The sequence below is a fragment of the Leiobunum rupestre genome, chromosome 1 (assembly GCF_980474605.1).
Source record: "Leiobunum rupestre chromosome 1, qqLeiRupe1.1.hap1, whole genome shotgun sequence".
NCBI lineage: Eukaryota > Metazoa > Arthropoda > Arachnida > Opiliones > Sclerosomatidae > Leiobunum > Leiobunum rupestre.
In genome coordinates this window covers 77887078-77908334 of record NC_143384.1, presented here as the reverse complement: position 1 = coordinate 77908334, position 21257 = coordinate 77887078, and the positions used below count along the sequence as shown (strand labels likewise).

Here is a 21257-nt window from a genome sequence, read left to right as displayed (position 1 = left end):
GTGTGGAGAAATAGCCGATCTCTCCCGTTTTATATGTTGAAATTAACAAAAAAAACTTTAAAATATCACTCATTGGATTTTTTAAAAGTAAAAAATTGGTAACGTGTGCTGACGTTTTCACTCTGATTTATAAGAAAAATATAAATAATTATTGTGCAATGAAAGGAAGAGTAACAATACGTTTAAAATAATACTTCTAAGGCAAAAAACTTTTCTTGAATCGTCAGATATGTTAGGCCATCCCTCGAAAACGTGAACGGGGGAACTTGTAGGATTGTTGTTTGTTCTGGTACAAGTTCTCCCGTTCACGTTTTTGAGGGGTGTTTAACCTGTCTGTTATCTTAAATCTTTAAAAAGTATTAAAACCCTAAAGAACTCTTTTTCTGGAAAATGTACAAAAGCGAACAACACGTAATCTAAATCGTAGGAGCTCGGGATTTTCGATATATGTTTATTTGTAACTCGCAGTTCGTCTTCTCAATTTTGAATTGAATAGATAAACTTTAAACTAAAGAATATTTCATTGTTACGTTAATTTAACTCAAAATGTTTCTAGTTAGGTATACGAGTATCAAACTTTTAATAGAATTGCTACAACTACCAGTGGTTCAAACAGTGTTGGAAATCGTCGTCACGCACTACAGGCACTTGAAGAAAACCAATCCGCTATCGGATTATGCCTTGTCACTAGCTGAGTCGTCCGTAGTGTCCACGTCCAAGATCGTCACCAAGCCTTTCCAGCGCTTAACTATTGTTTATGTACAATTATCTAAACTGGGTGGAGTTCTTTTTCGTTTACTTATAAAAATAGAGGATGTGGTTTCAACAGTAACTAGTTCTACAAGCCAGGTATAACTAATGGGTCAGACGAATGAAATGGAGAAAAAAACTTTATTGACGGAACAATTTTTAAAATTATAAAATTTTTAAAATGACTAGCGACAATATATTCAGGCATCATCAGACCAGGAGGTCTATTCTACTCAACTCGTTAGGCTTTTGAACGACAAAAAAGGCGTTTAAAAAAATTTGTCGCTAAAAGATGAAAATCGAATTCTACTCCGTCGTTAATTTTTTTCTCGTAAGGTAACTACCAGAATTTATCGTTCAGTGAACGACATGGTCTGATGGTGTAGTTAAGATCTCACCGACCAATATTCTCATTAAAATGGCGGAAGCAGTAATCGAATTGCAAATATTAAGATTAGCTTAAATAGCTGATAGGTTAGGTCGTCGAGATATAAGAAGACAAAGAGTGATAAGAGATGAATCACAAACTTTCGAAATAAATGAAACTTTTTTGTGAACCACTTCCATCACTGTTTAGCGTGTTGGCTAATGTTTCCCACATTAAGCCTTTTTTGTTTGTGAACGTTTGCGATTGTTTTGATGATAAAAACTCCGGATTACTGCTCATATAATTCACCATTATTTCTCTTTGTATATCCGATATTTTCCCCGACCGTTTCCCATTGTTAGTTGCCATTTTAATTTTAATTATGAAATTAACCCTAAAACACGACAATATGAAGCCAACAATAACCATGTGTGGCGCAGAGTGTGCTGTTTGGTTTTTTTTTTCAACTGACCGGCAGCAGCTGATTGCAAAACCCTTTGCAACGGACGTCGTGATTGGCTAAATTCATAGGAGGAATTTTTGGTTTCAAATCTCCGTCGTTCATACCATTGAACGACTGATCTATTAACTACATCGCCGAATAAGAGGAGTAGAATACCCATTTCCAAAATTCAGAACGATTGTAGTTAGTGAGTGGTCGCTCAGTCCGTCGACAAAAAATTTATCGCTCGCTGAGCGATTTCTGTAGAATAAGCCTCCTGATGACGCGCATGAATAAACGCAAACTAGTTGTCACTAGAAATTTTAAAAATTATGGCATCAATAGAGTCATTAAATTTCATTCTTCTGATTTATTAAGTATAGCCTATAAATTTTAGCATAATAACTAATGGGTATGCGATTATACAATGAGTTGTTTTAACAGATTGTACGGGGCACTACAGAAGCTGTATCCAACACACTAGGAAGTTTTAGGAATCGCTACTTCAGCGCACTTACGACGTCAAATATTTACGCCGTTGGAGCTTTGTAAGATGGAAAAATTGGACTTCTACGTCTAGTTTGGTCTTTAAAGGGAGTATAGAGTGTTTTGGAAATTGGGGTTTGGTTATTGTGTGGACAGTAATTTAATTTGAAATTCCCATTTCACGCTCGAAAAGTTATCTCATGTAAACTCCATGTCTGCACTCCCGTACAGTACGATAGGAAATTTGTCGAAATGTAAACAGTGTAGTCAAGAATTTATTTATTTCTACTTGGGGAGTATGACTACGTTGATTCGATCCGCAGGCATCCCGGAACGAGAAAGAGGAAGGAATAACGAAAACGTCACCGACGTGCGCTTCAATAACGTCGTAAGACGTCAGTTTTAGGCAACCAATGAGATACTTGACTGAGTTGATTTTGTAGGGGAAAAAGGTTAGTGTTAGCAAGGAGCAACAAACACAACACCCCACACTAGGAGAACGAAACCCGTCAAAAGTCGTGGATTTTATTGTGTACGTTTTTCATTGACTAGATGCTTTAGCGCCTGCTGCCGTCGGAAGGGGAAAATTCGGAAATTATCCCCCCCTCCCCGCCCGTAAAAGGTTCAGCGTAAAGGCTCGTGACGCTTGTCCAATGAAATTCGTACCCAACCCTTCGTTAGCGTGTTTAAAGGCTAGCTGCGTTCTCCTTGTGTTTGTTGCTCCTAGCTGTTAGAGCCTGAGGGGGATTTGAAGCAATGCTAAAAATCGTCTCAGCATTGTCATACTGCCAAAGTATGAATAAATGTTTTCTTGGTGTAGTTGTTTAGCGGAATCTTTGAACGAATCATATTCCAGTAAACTAGAACGCCCGTGGGATAGGTGTAAGTGTCCAAATTTGGCATTTAACCCTACACAATTTAACGCTAAAACAAAGAGTTCCTAGTCGCCAAAACGTGAATCTTGTTGATCCACTATCGAGCATCCTTCTTTATACTCCCTTTAAGCCTGAAATATTTAGTGTTAAAGGGATTATAGCCCTAATTGGGAAGCTTCCGTCATTGCTCACCCGTGGCGAGAGAGAAAATCGAACTGCCTATGCAGCTGCGAGATATGTAGAAGTAACTAAATCAACGCTCGCAGCAGGATTTCCTTTTTTCTAGACTGTTGCGCCACGAGTGAGCAATGGCGCCAGCTTCACCCTCGCTGCTACTCCCTTTAAAAGTTAATTTCCTAGCCGTCTTAATTAAGTTCCTTTTATTCGTAGATCATTATCTTCCACGGAGATGTTAGTGGAACGGTTCTTACCTCCACCTGACCAATACCGAGCGAAGGACTTTCAAGACGTTGCCATGTTGGATAGAATATCACTATTGCTCGTTTATGTTCAAGATAAAAGCTACCACGAAGCTATCTATAACGCGAAGGAAGTTCAGCGGTTTATCGTTTATGTCCTGTGGAACTTCACTTCATTTGTTTCTAGGAAATTGTCTTTCGCCCTATCCACAGTCAGAAACTTGCTATTTAGTGGTGTTTTTCGTCCAGGGTTGTTATTTGCGTTCTTTAAATCTCGTAATTTAAAATAGGCATACCCTTATTTTAACAATAGCAGATGCTGTTCAATGTAGAGTATCTAGCAGATTTCGAGACATTAATTGTCATTTCTACTTAAATATTTTTAGAGATAATTAGCTATTATTAAATTAAAATATAATTACTGATATTTAAAGGTTTTATTTGTAGTTAAGTTAGTACAGTTATCAACATTACAATTTATCTTAAATTAGGATGCCCTTTATTTTAGTCGTTACAAATCGCATACCAAAAGTCTCTAAAAGAGTGTACGCTAAATGTGCTATGATTATAAGCTAAATTAACTTTAGTCATATTTTATAATGCATCATCAATGTCAACAAATTTCCTTAATTGAAAAACATCGTAACTTTAAAAATCCAGTTTTGTGAAAATCGAAATTAAAGATTTGAATCTTTAAGAAAATATAAGAAAGATAATTTTTATTATATTTTTACGATAAAAAATACTGTCCACTGACAAAACATAAGTGCTCAATTGGCGATATTTAGCCACCCGGTTTAAAACGTGGAGATAAAAATAATAGACATTTAAACAAGATTATCTTATATTATAGAAAAAAATTAAACCAAAATAATTTGGAAAATTTTAATAACTAGCTACTACGTTTTTAAATTCATACAAAGTGTAATATTATCGACAAAATTCCTTCGATCCATTTGGAATGAGCATCGATTACTAGCAAAAGTATTTCCTTTGCAAAATTAACACAAACTATTATCACACCTTCTAAAATATTTATTTAAAAAAAAATGGTAAACAATTTGAAACTCTGTGGTCAATCTCAATGTTTGTTAGCGTATTTACGCTTATGTTGATTTGAGGGCAGTTTAAAAATATATCCCTGGTAGCTAGACGTGGAAACTAGTTGTGATAAGAACCCTATTTTCAAGCCTCGTGTTTTGTGAACTAGACTTGAAAGCTCACCAACAAAGCGAAAATGTTGACCGAACTTGGCTCATGTTAATATACCCTATATGTTTAACAGCGATTAAGAACACGGAGTGTAGGCAAATATTTATGTATTTCTAATTACATACACATAGGACGCGAGTTTCTTAGTATCCGTCCGTCATTCACCTTCCAGTGTAAATGGTTTTAATTTTCATTGGTTTATTGGCTCTGATGTAGGGAGTGGATCCGTCAATGTTTCCGGTAGTGACGTAGATCTTGGGCTGATTGTTCTTCATGACGCTGTGTCGGGAGTACAATCTTTCTAGAATTAACAAGACGACTCCACCGACGATGCCCAAAACGTAACTCATGAAGACGCTCAAGCAATCGTCGTACGTCAAAGACTGGTTTCCGGCGCTTTCGGTGGATTGACTGACTGCCATCGCCTGGGTAGAACAAGGGTCCCTTTTCTTCAGGTGTTGGCCATACCATTTCTTCAAGAGACCGGAACGTTTCAGAGTTTCAATGCTAGAGAAGAAGACAAAATAAAATGCAATTGTAGCACGATCCTCCAGGACAAAACTCGCTGTTTTTCTTTGGGCTGCTCCGAAATCGCTCTCTACAATAGCTCGGATCAAGCATTTCAATTCATCTATTATTCCACTTTAAATTTTAAATGGAGCATAGATTTATTGCTATAGACCCATGAATATGAACGTACTACGCTTTACTACGATGTGGTTATCATAGAAGCAGAACTAATAGCCAATGCTGCATTATCCTGGCTCTCTTCAAAACAGAGTTGCAGCTTAACAGGAGTGACTGTGTGGATCTTCACGTACGCGTGATTTATTTTACGCTAAGGCAATATTGACAATGGCGTGGGGCGGAGCGTAAATTCCTGCCCCTGTGACAGGCTGATTCAGTGAAACAGTTCGAAACTATTTATCTGAAGCTTAATATTATTGTTAAACGATGCACGAACGTTTAAAATGCCCAAATACAAAGTTTCGTAGTTAATTAGAAATAATGAAAAAAATAAATGTGTGTTTAAATTTTCCGATGTTGATTACGTCACCGACGCGGCGTTATCTAATTGGCCGCTACTGGCTAGTTTCCCAATATATGTCTTTTGGTAATATACAAAACACAGGTTCTACCAGTGGCCATGTCATCTCTAGGGGCCCCAAAACGTACACAGTGAAGCAATATATAAAATAAATAATTTAGAGGACCTTATAACCAAATTTGGCCTAGGACCTCGTCGGCTCGAGGGATCTCAAATAATAAATAGAACAAAATAAAACTTAGAGGGCCTTATAAAAAAATTGCGCCTATAGGGCTTCGAATGAGCTTAATCCGGGACTGGCTGCTACTATTTGTGGTCTCCTTAGTGAAAACTCTCCTATAGAACCACGGAATTCTAATACGGCAAGCGCACAAGGATTATTTTCTTACAGAGCTCCCGTAGACTAGACAAGGCTTAGAAAAAATGGAAAGTGATAAGCTGATAGCGAGAATGAAGTATATTATTTTGGTTTATCTGGGAGCGAAACGGATAATTATCCATAAATATTCCAATTCTAATGGTGATTGTAATGGCAGTTTTACTTGGTACTGCTCTCGGAATTCTCGGAAAATCATTCTGGTCCCATTGAGTTGTTGAGAGCCAATCCTGGAGATAATCGCGTTTGTTATTGGAATGCTGCCCAGTGAGAGAGTATCTAAATTTTTTGCTGCAAGGTCAGTGACGAAGCAATGGAATAGGTAGAAGCTTTTATTGAAAACCACTTTACTGAGAGTTATTCACAAGACAGACTGTATTACGGGCTTCGTCACCGTTTTGCGTCCGCTTGCTAACGCGTCACACATAGCCTTTGACAGCGCCTCGCTAGGAGGATATTTTCTTCTGATTATGATATCACTTCGTTACTAGCTCTCAGTAAAATATTCCAAAAAAGGGACAACAGTCACAAACTTATGGAACAATATTATAGACTTATGGTCATACATATACCCTCCAAATTTAAAAACTCTACCTACTATAGATTTTGAGGAAAATGCGATAACGGTTTTAGGACATATATTTAAAGGTTTCAAACTAAAATAATTTTTATCAGTAAAATAAAATATATTTTTATGAAACAAATTGTGCCATTTTAACCCATCAGAAAATATGCCGTTGTTGACTATAAAATTTTTATTATAATTTAATTTTATAATTAAGTGTGCTGGTTTGGACGACCTCCAACGAACACAAGCTACACCCACGAGCAAGCTACGAATTAGTAAATATACTCACTAACTGTTGAAGGGATTAGCGAATTTGAAACCTTTTTCGTAGGCGAAGGCGTAATGCTTCTTGTGAAAAGAGTACTCGGCGACGATGACGTCACATCGTTTCTTGTCCACGAAATACTTTGAGACTAAATTTTTAAGGCTCATACTTTCGTGTAGATAAATGCAGTCTTGAAAATAAAAAATCATTTTTAGGAACTGGTAGGATTTCGAGTATGCATTGGCGTAGGATCCGCAAGACAGGGATCAATGACCCTTCCAAATATTTGACTAGTAGGGTAATTACCGTAACGGCCAACTCCAATTGGTTGAAGTTATGAAAGGCTTAACGAAGCAAATATTACTCAATACAATCTAATCGTTTTCAAGAGGGTGGTTTAACTTGTTTATTTTCAAAAGTGACATAATTATCAAGTTTGTCAAATATTTATATTACCAAGAACGCATAGAACTAACTGAGAACGATGAAAATATCAAAAAGTGGCATTATGAAGTTATACTCCTTAAATTCAGGGATTTGATTGGCGTTCTCTAGTGCCTAAATTTTCAAATAGTCGTGAAAAATGAAGTGTTTAAATTAAAATTTATTATCATTATTTATTAATTACAAATAATGATACTTGTTCAGTACATGCAAATTAAAAAAAAATATCTTTCAGCTTTTGAAACTTCAATCAGATTTTGCAGTTAGCGTTACAAAGTTTTAGGGCGTTTCCATTCTGAAAGGTATAACATCATGACAGCAGGGGACCGGGGCTCAATATTATCATACGTACAGTAGTTCTACGCGTTCTTGCTATTACTAATTCTTGGCCGTTTGCTGTTCAAAAAATGGTTTCCAAAGCCACACCCTAGAGTTTGTGTTGCTTTGCCAGCTTCCACCTTCTCAAACATTCCTACACCATTGCGTTTATGTGCAAATGCTTAATATTTACCATCGTGTAAAACGCGTTGGAGCGCTTCGTCTTCGGAAGCGATAGTTTCCCCCCGCTTTTCATCCATTGTTTCCCTCAGCAAGTTGAAGTCCGGATCATACACACTCTAGCCAACAAAACGCCGAAAGAACATTTGTCATTCGATCACCCAAAAGAAAGTTATGATAAAACCACAGTATCGTTTCAATTTCGGAAATAGGGGTTGAAAAATGGCAAATTATAATTCGTTGAATCTGCTATCACGAGGTACAAAATTCAAATGATGCTAAGACCCTTTAAAATTTTTTCGGAAAGCTGGTCAAGTTTGGTTAGATGGTTAATCTAGATGTCATGGATATTTAAGTACACACAATACGCCAATATATTAATTAGAGAGTTTCAGCAAACCCATTTCTAGGCGTTTACGCGAACGTCTGCAACGTTCAGACGATTCGTAGACGTTCGCGTAAACGCCTAGAAATGGGTTTGCTGAAACTCTCTACCATTTTAAATATTAATTTGAAATTTAAACAAATTTCCAATCATATTGTACATTAAAGAGGAATTTTATCGAAAAATAATTTTTTGTGTTACCGGGTTTTGGAAATAAGGTAGAGAAACGCAAACACGTTTATTGAAATTAATTTTTAGACAAAATAAAATTTTCGAGTTACCTGGTTTTAGAAATAAGGTAGCGAAACGCGAACGATTTACATGGAGCCTGTATCAATTGGCACGGAATTAAAATATAACCGAAAACGTAGTTCAGAAATGATCAGTACTAACTAAAAATATAATATTCAACCAAATCGCTCTTAATTTAAAAAAGTATGTAGATTTTATGGCTAAAATCACCAAAAATTACTAAAATGGGCAAATGCCCCACTTCCGCGGCCCCGATCTCACAAATGTTAACAATGTCGGTGAGGGCATGATGTTCCCAATCGATTGACGTATCATGTGTCATGGTACCTCTAACGTACCGCGATAAATCGTGCGAACACCGGAAGCGTTGGCGGACACAGTACTAATAAACACAAATCCCCTAGGATTGTGTAAAAAGAGCTAAGGAGGGAAGTGAACTTCTAATCGAGACATGGCTTAATGACAGTAGGAGCCTAAAAATTAAATCGGTGATAAATTTTGCTAAAATTGCCGTACATAAAATTTCTTATAGTTCCTGATATATTGGAAACGATGCTTGGACCCCTAAAGTTGGACATGTGTCAGATTTATAGCCCGGTGTACCTGAAATATTACATCAACACCACCGGAAGTCTTCATCATTATGCCCTACGCCAGCGTCCACAACCCGGATAGGTGACAAAACAGCCAAGGCAGCAAGAGAACCCTACTGCTGACTGTCACACCTTCGACGCAAGCCGCTCAACTCAGCAGAACAACCCTTCACTTTACCTACATAAGTAAAGTGCCAAAGCCCTTAACAAAAGGCTCCTAAAGGGGAACGATGGGCACACTGGAGATCCCGATGGGCTCCACAAGGCCGGGAAACAGGGTCACTGTGCCTCTTCGTTAGCCTGAGCCGAAGCCCAGTTTCCAGCATATCCCTGACCGAAGTCGGAGGTGGAGATAGGACTATTTGATCACAGCTAACATCTCCCAGTGCGCCAACGCCCTTATGGGTTACAAGAGCCTGACCACGACTAGCCGGTAAAGCCACCAGTTATTGCACACTGCGACCCATTAGGACGAAAATTTGTAGTGTTGAGCACATACATTTTAGTGTATGCCATGTTGGCTATTGAAGCTCACGCTCTTGAGATGGAACAATTAGTATATTTTTTGTTAAGTTCGAAACTACGTGTTTGTCAACTTTCATCTTGATAATCAAATGTTCTGTCAATTTTCATCTTTATGGTCATGGGGTCAGTACTTATACCTGTATACCTAGAATATCAATCACCCGATATCACCGGTAGTCTCAGCTTAATGCCCTGAGCAAAAGTCCACAGCCTGGCACCGTGGATAAAGCCACGAGCTATTGCACCATTAAGGGCCCATCTTGAAGGTCAAATGATGGGGGTCAAACACTAAAGTTTCTTGGCTATATACTCTTTTTTTGGGAATTTTGCTGGGCGCGTTCATGTTGAGTTTACCCCCTTAACCCCCATTCTCCATATCCTGGGACCAAAGAAACGAGCCTAGACCCCCCACTGGTGGTTCCAGGTAATGGCCGACTAGCGGGTGGCCAAAAAGAGGGGTGGAAAAGGCCGCGAAAAAGAGTGTATAAGGAAGGTACCTGAACTTCTTCGACGAGAGCGCTGTTGTTTCTCACCAGCCATTTGACATCGCTTTCTTCGAGCATTTCGGACAGCGTTTCTTCGGAACCAAAAACGGGCAACGTCAGAAATGCAGTGAGATTCGCCGTGTAAAATGCGGTGATTAGCATCGTGAATATCCACCACGTGGCGAAAAATATCCGCGTGGAATCCAGGGTTGGTTTCACTGTAATGCCTATTACAAAGTAAAATTTGAACGTATAAATGTCAATAACACTGTGCCATTAAGCTAATACATAAGGCTGACCCCTAGGGACCCACCAAGAGCAGGGGCCCATGCATCACAAGGGAAGGCGAGTTGAGGGCCCTATCATAAAGGTTCATAGGAAATAAGTCAGTTAAAGGGAGTATGAACTTAACTAAAAAATGGTCTGCTAACACTAACTACGACTTGATGTAACGAAACTAGCGCCAATCATCCCTAGCTTCTGTTGCGCCACCTATCGCTAGTTGCAAGAAACGCAAACACCTCACCTCTAGATCGCATTTTTCCTAATCTCCCCCTTTCGCTTCGTGCTTTAATACTTAAGCAGTCCACTATCCATCTCTGGCGATCGTGGGCTCTCACCAGAATTGGGTGTCACTAATATTTTATTGATGTTTGCAGGAGTTAATTAGGCATAAAGCAACTCTCGGCTCTATGATAATGCCCTTGTTATTAGAGATGACAATATACATATCCGATTCTTCGAAAAATTGACTGGAGAGCCTGGTGCCGTCTATTAATGACACAGGAAGCTAAATATCAAAATAACGAAACCATAACGTCGTCAGAGAACCATTGTAGAGTATTATAATTAAACCACTTATACTCTACTTAATGGACTTTAACCTAAATTATATATCCCATTTAAAATATATTGTTAAAAATTACTATAATTTAAGCTTTCGTCAAATTTAAAAACGAGCCAATCAACGCCAGAGATACATTTATGGGTCAAAAAGTAGCTTAAGTATCTGGATTGTATTTGGACGCTAGCGACATCTGTTGAAAAACAGAGCTATTTCACGTTGAGCCGACACTTGCTTTAAATTATTTGTTGAATGCATACTTATCTAATTTGTACAAATAATATATCATTTCCCAGAGAACAGACTCCTCTATCTCTTCACATGAACGAAAAGTCGGTTTTTACCGACTCTTGTTCCTTAAGGTGCCTCCAGCAGGATCACAGCACGCCTGTCCATTATTACCCATAATTTTTACACTTTATTACCTCTCGCGGTGGTATACAAAATAGGACAATAATTCGTAGTGGAAGTTACGATTCCTGTCGGTACCTTTCGCAACCAATATTGTAATTACCTTGTTTAAGTAGTCCAGCTAAAACGAACCAAGCGCAATCGATCAAACTGAAATCTTTGTACGTGAGCTTGTTGTAAGCTTCCGTGCCCTTAAATATCACGCGTTGAGCTCTGGCGACCAGGTACAGGAAAGGGCCCATAATACAGAAAGCGACGACTATCATGGCCCAGACCTGAAGTTAAAAAAAAAACAAGTTTACGTTATTTTAGGTCTCGTGCAGCTACACAGATTGTAGACTTAGATACACAGGTGGATAGCTATACCCAGAAGAGGTTTTACATTTTGAGCGGCTCTAGACAAACTGTTGGACATCTATAGCCAATAAAGGTTTTCAATTTTGCGCGGCTCTAGTCAAAATGGTTGACAGCTATACCCAATAGAGGTTTTACAGGTTGCACGGTTCTAGTCAAACTGGTGGACAGCTATCCCCAATAGAGGTTTTACAGTTTGCGCGGCTCTAGTCAAACTGGTGGACAGCTATACCCAATAGAGGTTTTACAGTTTGCACGCTAGAAAAACCCTATATTCCTCTGGCGACTGGATCGCGCGCATTTAGACTTATTGTAGTGTTAAACTTATAGTTATTAATCACACATAATTAATTAATCTACTACTTTATTAACACATAAAAGATACTAGACAAGAGTTACAAAGGTCTGCCTCACAGGAGGACTGAATTAAAAGGGCCTATCTAGTTTCCTTAACCGGGGTAGAACGAGTTCTTCCCCTTTTACAGGCGATAGGCTAAGGACGCCATATATAGTTCTAGTATTGCATGCATATACAACACTTGTAAAAGTAAGAGACCATGACGTAAGACCCACATTAATAAACAAGAACGCCACGGTACGTTATAAAAAGAACTATTGAAAAGTACTTGAGATATCTCGTATTAACCCGAATAGCCCCAGACCCAGACGGTTTGGCTATCAAGAAACTTTGTAACTTATTTAAATATAACTTAAGCATTTTGACGGTTCTATCTTGTTCCTTAATTAACCATATCTAAATTTCACTGTAAACCTGTTTTATGTTGTTGTGCATAAAAGGCGTCACATATTACTTACACCACCGGTAAATGGTTCGAACAGAGCTCCCGCCTTGTCCATTTTGTGCGGTCTCTTAATGAGAATTCCAATCTCGTCTTCGTACAACAGTTGACTGAAGTCCACGACGCTTTTCCTTTCGTGAGTTTCCGTGAAACTCCCCACTCCGATAGAAGCTTCCTAGAATTAAAAGGAACAGTTTAAGTGTGGATTTTTCATGGCAAACCGCCTCGCTGCCATGCTTTCTAGCGATTGGTTATGGGTCATTAGCAATAGCAGAAGTAAATGAACCGAAGTTATCAGACCGCTATATTTCCCATGCTGGAGGTATTTTCCTTATGGGAGCATCCATTTAAAGCCTCATATCAAATTTCGCACGCTACGTGGTTGCCGATCGTAAGTTTTACTATCGCCACCTACCGCCTCACGAAAAAAAACATCGGCTGCCATGTGAACAACCCGGAAAAGACGTCACTGAGTCAGGTGACCTGACTCAAGTTAATAAAATTTTATGATGACTCCCTTTCAGCAGAACTTTTAGCGACCAAAGATGTTAGAACCCAGTATTATTATTATCTATTAAAGAAATCCGAAGTTAAAAATAAATGGTTATGTGCAATTTAATGAAAAGTGCGAAAGAAGAACCTCTGAAAAAGACCAAAGGACAAGCTAAGCGTTTGATCAACAAAAGTGTTGGTGTAGCTACACAATGTTGCTTGGTCAAACCTTTTGGTAAAGACATTTCTACCCAAACTATCACGAAGTTTAGACCGAAGATACTTGACGAAATTACACAAATTATACTGGCAATTTTTCCAGAACTCTGTTACGAGGTTAGTTTCTACTTCTTTTTAAAACTTATTTCTTGTAACCAGATTAACAGTTAGTTGATTTTTTTTGGATAAAGAAGATTATAGTGGGGCACCTTTGATAAGAATTTCAAGGAAAAAGACCAGTGGACTTTTCAGTGAACACCGGGGTTATTGTGAAGAGCCAATTGGTCAGGGAAATGGAAATTGCAACCTCAGTGTTTTCTTCAAACCTCCAAAAAAAATTAGTATTTAAAAAAAATGGTATTTTGGATATAACCTCGTTGACAACAGCATTAAATGTTGTGTCCGGTCGGTTAGGTCATATTTTTTGCCCAGGCGTTAATCCGGTCACTCTCGTTGATGACAATTTAACCAAACCCCACAATTTACTATCGATTGAGTACCCATTTCCTCGTTTTCAGTCAGTAAAATGTGAAGTGTACTTTCAATTAGAGAAAGAACAAACAAGTTTAGCTGAGAGTTCAACTATTAAAAAAGTGCAGTGTCAGCATTGCATTTATTTAGACCAACTTATGGCCAAAGCTAAGAAGCGTAAATTATTAGAGTCCCCCAATAGGAAATACAAAAGACAGCGCCTTACTAGTAATTATCCAATAGAAAATCTAACACCTAAGAGTAGGGAGATAAGACTAGAGTTTGCCGAATTAAGCAAGTGCGATCAGTTTTAAAGCAGAAAGTCTTAAAATTAGAAAAGCAGTTGCATTTAAGAGAAATAAGCCTGTAGGTGGGGTGGCGGAGTGGTTAGCACTTTCGCCTCGCAGCAAGAGGAGCCGGGTTCGATCCCAACTTGTGGCACTGGGTGAAAACTCGGAACAACTCCTTCTGCGTTGAGTTTGCAAGTTCTCTCCCCACTGGTTTAAGGGGTTTTCCCCCGAGTTCTTCGGTTTCCCCTTCCATAAAAACTTGTCGAGGTTAACGGTAATAGTTAGTGTAGGGAGCTGTTGGCTCGATCTCGTGGCATGCAGGGCTTGCCACCACCCTCCTACGCATTGTAACCCTGCCACCTGATTAAGGGCTTCAAAAGTCGCATGATGACTTAGGCCTAAGGTGGTGCCTTGGGTATTAGCCTAGCTGATTAATCATTCGGCTGAACTAACAAAAATTGTTGAAGTAATAAGCAGCGATTATAGCGAAGAATTGGAGAAAAGTATCAATTCAACTTCTGGCGCTACCAAAGAGATGTTGAAAGCTGCGTGGGACCGAGACTCAAAAGATAAACATAGTGATAAAAAGGAATTTTTTAGTGAACAAGAAAAACTTATGAGAAATTCCCGTGTGAGGAAATGGAACGCTGTTATATTAAGAATGTGTTCAAGAAGCCAAGCGGCTTACGAAACCCTGAGAGGATTTAAAATTTTAAATCTTCCCAGTGTATCAACGCTACGACAGAAAACAAGGAAACTAAACCACTCACCAGGAATTAACGAAGACAATTTGGCCGAACAAAAAAATAAATATCAGAAGTTTTAGGCTGAAAAGGAAAGAAAAGGAGATGTGATTCCAACGGGAATAGGAGTTACTGTATTCGATGAGGTAAGGTTATCGATAAAGTGATCTGGAATAGTAACAGTTACGAATTTATAGGATTGGCAATGAATTAAGAGGAATATCCAGAGTTGACTGATATTTATAAAGACAAAACCACGAAAACTCCAGCACCAACACAATATGTATTGCAATGTATTTGGAGAGATTTGACGTCAGGGTTCGATATGATTGGCCCCCATTTCACTTCACCGTATTGGGTATTAGCCTAACTGATTATTATTATTATTAATATCCATTTCAATAGAAGTCTCTAGCAACCACACTGTACCAAAGTAACCAAACGTTGGAAGCTTTTGAAATGTTCAATTTTAAATCCTTGAGTCTCGTCTGTGATGGAGTAAGTGAAAATTTGTCGTTGATAAAGCTAACGATGGGTAAAAGTGGAGCTTTTGGATACAAGATTGAAAATAATAAATACGATTTTTCAATACAGCCAAGTTTTGAAAACCCATTTTCAGAAACACCGAAGTTATTGCACTGGGTAATTTGATTGGCCAGCTCTATGCCTTTAAGGATAATGGACCCAAAGCGTTCCAACGAAACGGGGTACCATTTGGTTGGAAACAAGTGGAGGAAGTTTATGCAAGGGACCAAGAAAGAGCCAAGAATAATCAATTAAGAACAAGGTTTTTACTAGAAAGTTACATCATCAGAGACTCTTTGTCACGGCTTAATGTAGCACCTTCAAAAAAGAACTCTATGGATTTGCTCACAGCGTAGAAGGCACCATTGAAAAACGTAAAAGCGCTTTGGAGGCTTACAAATATTTACAGGCCTACAACAAGATATTTGAAAATGGGTTTCTAAGAGCTAAACCAGTTAAAACTACCACCTCAGATGTCCTCAAGTCTATTGAAGAAGGGTACCAATTTTTTGAACACTGGTTAAGAGAACTATTGAAAGCTAATCCCGATTTAAACCTCATTAATTCACGACAGGAATATTTTTTGATAAGGCTAACCTGCTTACTGCTTCCTTCCAAAAACGTTTTCTGAATATAACTTCGACTCGGTTCCTCTCCTGCCCCGGAGGGCCCCAACTATGGACCCCATCCAATTCTCAGTACCTGGTATTCGGAAACTGCTCAAGACGGTCAAGACCTTTAAGGCCCCTGGCCCCGACGGCATCCACTCTGCCCTCCTTCGGAAGTTTGCAGATGCTCTTGCTGCTCCCTTGACTGTCCTCTTCCAATTATCATACGACGCCGGCGCCATCCCCTCTGACTGGAGTCACCCCGGTTCCAAAGGGAGGTGATACCTCTAACCCGTCTGAGTACCGCCCGATCGCACTCCTCTCTCAAGTCCTCAAGCTAGATGAGCATGTCAATGCTTCCCAGATCACCACGCACCTCTCTACTAATGATGTGCTTATGCCGTACCAGCACGGCTTCCCCAGCGAGTTCAGCACTGAAACTCAACTCCTCTGCTGTATTGAGGACTGGTCTGCAGGGCTGGAGTTAGAGGGCCGTGGGGACATAATGTTCCTTCCGAAAGGCCTTCGACAAATGTTCTCACTAACTTCAAGTGGAACACGCTTGCCTCTCGTCGCCGTTTTAAACGCCTGGTCATAGTTAACTCGGTCATTCACCGCCAAGGGGGCGCCCTAGCGCCTCTTTCCGCTGTTGCATCTAACAAGGAGACGACCCGAGGTGTTACACACCGATTTTTTTCAAACTCCGGGGATTGGTAGACCTTCATGGAACTTGAAAAATCCTAAAGGGAATTTATTCAAGGGGCAACGGTTCTGCCATGGCAACGAAAAATGTTTTTGACAACATAAAAAGGAAATTTTCCCATTGAAAATAACATTGGATTTAGACCGATTCCAAGGGTCCCCCCTGTGCAATAAATTAAAAAAAAATTGAAAAAAATTTAAAATACCAAAATTATAAAAAAATTGTTAAAAATTGACGAAGAAAATCAAAATTGATCACATTTTGATCAATTTGAACCAAATGGGTGAAAATTAACTGATATGGCTTAAATAGGAAAAAATTCCATTTTATGTAGTCAAAAGCATTTTTCGTTGCCATGGCAAAACCGTTACCCATTGAATAAATTCCCTTTAGGATTTTTGAAGTTGCAAGAAGGTCTACCAATCACCCGAGTTTGAACAAAATCGGTGTGTACCACCTCGGGTCGTCTCCTTGTAAGTGGTTACGAAATCCCCGCGGTCAACGCGCAGCGTCTGTGGTTCTCCCAGGTCTCCGCATTGCGTGCCGCAGACACTCGTTCCTACCCTCATCCATCCGGGACGGGAACTCTCTGCCCGATCATCTCAAGGGCATTTCCAAGCAAACTCAGTTCCGAAAGGAGCTTGCAAACTTTCTTGAACTCTACGAATAAGTGTCCAAAAATTTATCTTAACAAATTTCTCGTTATTTCTTCACTATTTTCGATGTGTGTATATAATTCTATCTATTGTTTGTACATATTCTCGATGTCTTAACGTGATGGGTCTCAGACCTTTTGTTAAGCGAATAAAGAACTAGGCAAACTTGGGACTTACTGAGAGTAATGACCTTTGGAATGAAAGGATTGGCAGCAGATCTTTTTAAATATTGCCCAGGCTTTTTTTTATCTTTAATCAGAATCAATGGGAGCGCTGTGGAAAGTTTTTTTGCACAGATAAAATATGCCACTGGAAGCAAACTATCTGGCACAAACTTTATAAGTGGGAAAAAAGCTGTTAATGGTACGAGCTAACGTTCACGGTAATTATCGAGGAAACAAGGATTATCGTGATGAAATGATTTGTTTCCGAGAATCTGACTTGTAAATAATTATAATAATAATAAGTTACTAATTAAAAAAACAAGGCTTTTTTTATTTACTTTGAAACTAATCGTAACAAAAATCAGAATCCCATTTTTTTCTTGTTTCTGCGTGGAAGAGACCTTTCATAAATATCACAGTTGTCATTTTGACTAAATAAATATCTCTTTTTTAAATGAAAATTGTTTTTTTGTTTAAATTTGACTGCACTTTAGAGATTCTAAGTTACTACTATCACACTTACTTGATTTTGAGGAACTGCTTTTAATTCTACTAGTACCTACTTCATTTTTATGACTACTATATTATTTCTGAGAATCTATAAAAATTTTAGTAAGGCTTTCATTTTGGTCTTGACTTCGGTTTATTCTTTTTAATTCTTTTAGTAGCTACTTTGAGAGAATCAGGAACTTCATTTTTATGACAAGAGTGCATTTCTGGAGATTCGTGAAGAAATTCAGTTGTATTTTCATTATCACAATAACTAATACTCACTTTCGTGGATTTGGGATGACTAGATTTATAAGCGCGTATTTTTAGCTTTGCTTTTTTTGGATTATTATCATCGGACGTATTATTCAATTTAGTAAAATCTACTTTTTTCTTCACCGTACCTTAAACAAAATATTCTACGCCGGATAAACTTCTATTTCATCCTCCTGTTAGTAGTATTTTGCTGTGTGCGTGCGCATGTCGCGGAAATTGATTTAGATTGTCTCACATGTCTTGTTCCTATGTAATTTCATACAATTTAAAATTTTACATACAGTCGTTTCATGAAGGCAAAAAATAAATTAATTTAAACAAAACTAAATCATTTTAATTTTAGCTTTTCCTTTGTTCAGCAACGTTAGAACAGGAACCTACATTAAATTGAAAGTACCATTTGTCGATTCTTACATAAAGAATCAATATAAATGAACAAACACACATGTATTATTTTGTAACAAATTACGTTGAAATAAGTAACGAAATTAATACTTTATTTTTGAAAACAAAAAATACTCGTGTAACAACAAGTAAAATTAAGTAAATAATATTTAAAAAATTTCCTCATTTTCCTTGCATATCCGCATGTAAATCAAATGAATCTTCCAAATCGATGTCGAACTCTTCACCAGCATTAGCGCATGATGGTTGCAAAAATTCTACTTATCACTTTCTTTCAACAAAAGAATAACAGCCAAAGGTAGTGGTTTGTTTTTAATTTTTATCTTTCTTTCAACAAGCGAAAAATCTGAGATTACCCGTCCGGGTCAGTCGAATCTAGAGATCGGTTCAAGATGTCAAGTAGGTTATCTCTTCTGCTAGTTTTTCTAGCATGAAACTCTCTATACTGGCGATACATCGCTCAGCAATCCCAATGGCAGAGTAGAAGACTTTATTATGTCTTTTCCATGAACCAGAAGCTTATGCACGCTTACAAGCATGTAGTACCAGCCGTAACTTTCAAGGTATGTGTGAAGTAAACCTCTACAATACTCTCCAAATTTTTCTTCGTCTACTTGTAATTCGCATGATATTGCGACGAGAATTACGTGCAGCTGCTCTATTAGCCAGTGCTCCAATCCTAAAATGTCGGCAAATATTCGACGGTTCCTTTCGTTGAACGATCTTCGTGCTGTGTTGCCATCATTGGAAGACCCACTTCCCCCCGGTTTCGGAAAGTCAACCCTAAGTGCCATTTCGGACAACAGTTTATCTTGAATTTATCTTTTACGCTTCTGAAAGATTCGCTTTTCTCGTCCCCGTCTACACGCCAACATCTTAAACCGTCGCAGTTTCGATAGCCAAGGTGAAGGCAGAATTCTAGACATCGTATCCACGCATGAAGTGTACTTATTCCGTATTTGAGGTTTTCAGGTTTTCAGGTTTAGGGGTGAACGTGTAGTTAGAAATGTTGTTGAATTGAGATGTGGTAGCTCCACAAATGGGACACGATTGTTGATATTTCGTTCCGGTGACGATGCTCAATACCATTCCATCAATGATAGTAAAGGCTAAATCATATTCGACGGATAACTTTTTATCTGTTTTTAAACCAAATTCTAGAGGTGAAAGAGCCTTTATTTCTTCATCGACTCGACGCTTTTCTTCTTTAGAAAATAAGTCGTAAAGGTCGACAATATCGAACAGATTTGGGCGTTTGGTTATTCCATAAGACATGACCATTTTCAGACTTAAACTGAAGTGGAATAACGGTGGTGGCGAACAATCCCTGGTCGTCGTTATTTGCTTTCTCATACGAAAACGACTGTTTGTACTGAGACTGCCCTGTACTCCCATCAAATCCCCAAAAAAGTGTAAGAGTTAATTTCAGCTCTTCCATATGTAACATATCGAAATACTGACTTAGAACTTCAGCTTGTAGGTGTACAATGCGCGTAATCGTATGCTTTAAAAGGAATTGCAATGGAATCACCGCTGATGTGTCGGAAATTTTAACGGGTTCCACGGGTCTCGACTCTTTTCTTATTTTGAGCACTTCACGGTACGCTGGGTATAAATCGATACCATGGGATTTTGCACCTTATCTCAAGCGGTTATAAGTCTTAACCGTTAAACCCTCATCAATTATCATAGCGAAAGCTTCTTGTGGGGAATATTTCCGAAACATATTAGGTGGTTTAATTTGACTAATAATTTTCTGTGGCCGTGTAGGACTTTTTAGTACCTCTTTGAATAGAGTGGAAATGTCTTTTTCTCCATCTCGCTTAGCGGACAACTGTACAGCCTTCAAAACCTTTGTCAAAGGTTGATCAGACAAGGTATTTGATAATACCAGAAGTTTATAATAAACCCGGGTTTATTATAAACTTCTGATAATACTGAAATGTCCCTTTTTTGTGTGCGAGGATGCATCAGTGAAAAATCCTTAGTTAGCCTTCCAGTGGAACTAGTGCTGGGTTTGGTAAAAATATCTTCGCTAACCGAGCTTTTTCTAGTGTAATATTGGTGAACGTCTTACTTAACCAATCGGCATTCTTTGTCAGGAAATGGTTTTTGATGCGATGGATGCTTATGTACTTGTTTAAAAACTTTGTTTTTAAATTTTTAATTTTCTTAACTTGTAACTTTAATCTTGCTTCATCTAGTGTTAAATGTTCTGGATCCTTGATTAGTTCTAAACAAAGGTGTAATTCTTCTTCGAAATCATTTCCCTTCTGGAAAATCTCGACTAGATCTCTATTCTTAACCACTTGTGATTCGCAAGTAGAAACACAAACCTCATTAGTTATTAATTCTGACATTCCAGCGTTCAATTTAATTTTAAAAATAATTTTTCAGAGCTTAGGATGTGTTTAAAAACAAATTTATATTGGACAAACAGTTAAAGAAAGTGGAGAAACAAAACTAGCAACCACGCACAACACTTACTTGGTTTACAATATATACACTGTTTATAGGCACGATTTGCTATAAGTATAGTTTCTACTAACTGTGAAACGCAAAGACTCGATTGTGTCAATAAGTTAAAAATAACGGACAGAAATAAACTAAACAAATTCCATTGTAGTTACATTTTGATGTCATTAGTTTTGTTTGTTTAATTTTTGCCTTCATGAAACTACTGTATCTCAAATATTAAATTGTTGGAAATTATATGCGCACGCGCACAGCGAAATTCTACTAACAGGAGGATGAAATAGAAGTTTATCCGGCGTAGAATATTTTGTAGTGGAAAGAAGGAAAACAAGATGAACAGAG

General features: G+C 38.2%; 2 protein-coding genes across 2 annotated transcripts; one reads left to right on the top strand and one right to left on the bottom strand.

Moving 5' to 3' along the window:
* Window positions 1–337: 337 nt before the first annotated feature.
* On the top strand, window positions 338–3629 carry LOC149966711 (uncharacterized). Its single transcript, XM_090167586.1, has 3 exons — window positions 338–849; window positions 2004–2107; window positions 3311–3629. The coding sequence occupies exons 1-3, from the start codon at window positions 547–549 to the stop codon at window positions 3627–3629; spliced, it is 726 nt and encodes a 241-aa protein (XP_090023712.1). The 5' UTR covers window positions 338–546.
* Window positions 3630–4425: 796 nt separating this feature from the next.
* Window positions 4426–10584, bottom strand: LOC149966710 (ionotropic receptor coreceptor Ir76b-like). Its single transcript, XM_090172280.1, has 5 exons — window positions 10517–10584; window positions 10003–10217; window positions 7764–7869; window positions 6833–6998; window positions 4426–5058 (listed from the first exon to the last, which is right to left on the bottom strand). The coding sequence occupies exons 1-5, from the start codon at window positions 10527–10529 to the stop codon at window positions 4713–4715; spliced, it is 846 nt and encodes a 281-aa protein (XP_090028406.1). The 5' UTR covers window positions 10530–10584; the 3' UTR covers window positions 4426–4712.
* Window positions 10585–21257: the final 10673 nt, after the last annotated feature.

What these genes read in the sequence shown, in the direction of transcription:
- LOC149966711 (XM_090167586.1), top strand. Translation starts at nt 547, where the DNA reads ATGTTTCTAGTTAGGTATACGAGTATCAAACTTTTAATAGAATTGCTA. An exon ending in TAACTAGTTCTACAAGCCAG is followed by an intron (nt 850 to 2,003) that starts GTATAACTAATG and finishes TTGTTTTAACAG; the next exon opens with ATTGTACGGGGCACTACAGA. An exon ending in ATTTACGCCGTTGGAGCTTT is followed by an intron (nt 2,108 to 3,310) that starts GTAAGATGGAAA and finishes TTTTATTCGTAG; the next exon opens with ATCATTATCTTCCACGGAGA.
- LOC149966710 (XM_090172280.1), bottom strand. An exon ending in CTCTCGTCGAAGAAGTTCAG is followed by an intron (nt 7,870 to 10,002) that starts GTACCTTCCTTA and finishes TTTGTTGGCTAG; the next exon opens with AGTGTGTATGATCCGGACTT. An exon ending in CCAACGCGTTTTACACGATG is followed by an intron (nt 6,999 to 7,763) that starts GTAAATATTAAG and finishes TTTATTTTCAAG; the next exon opens with ACTGCATTTATCTACACGAA.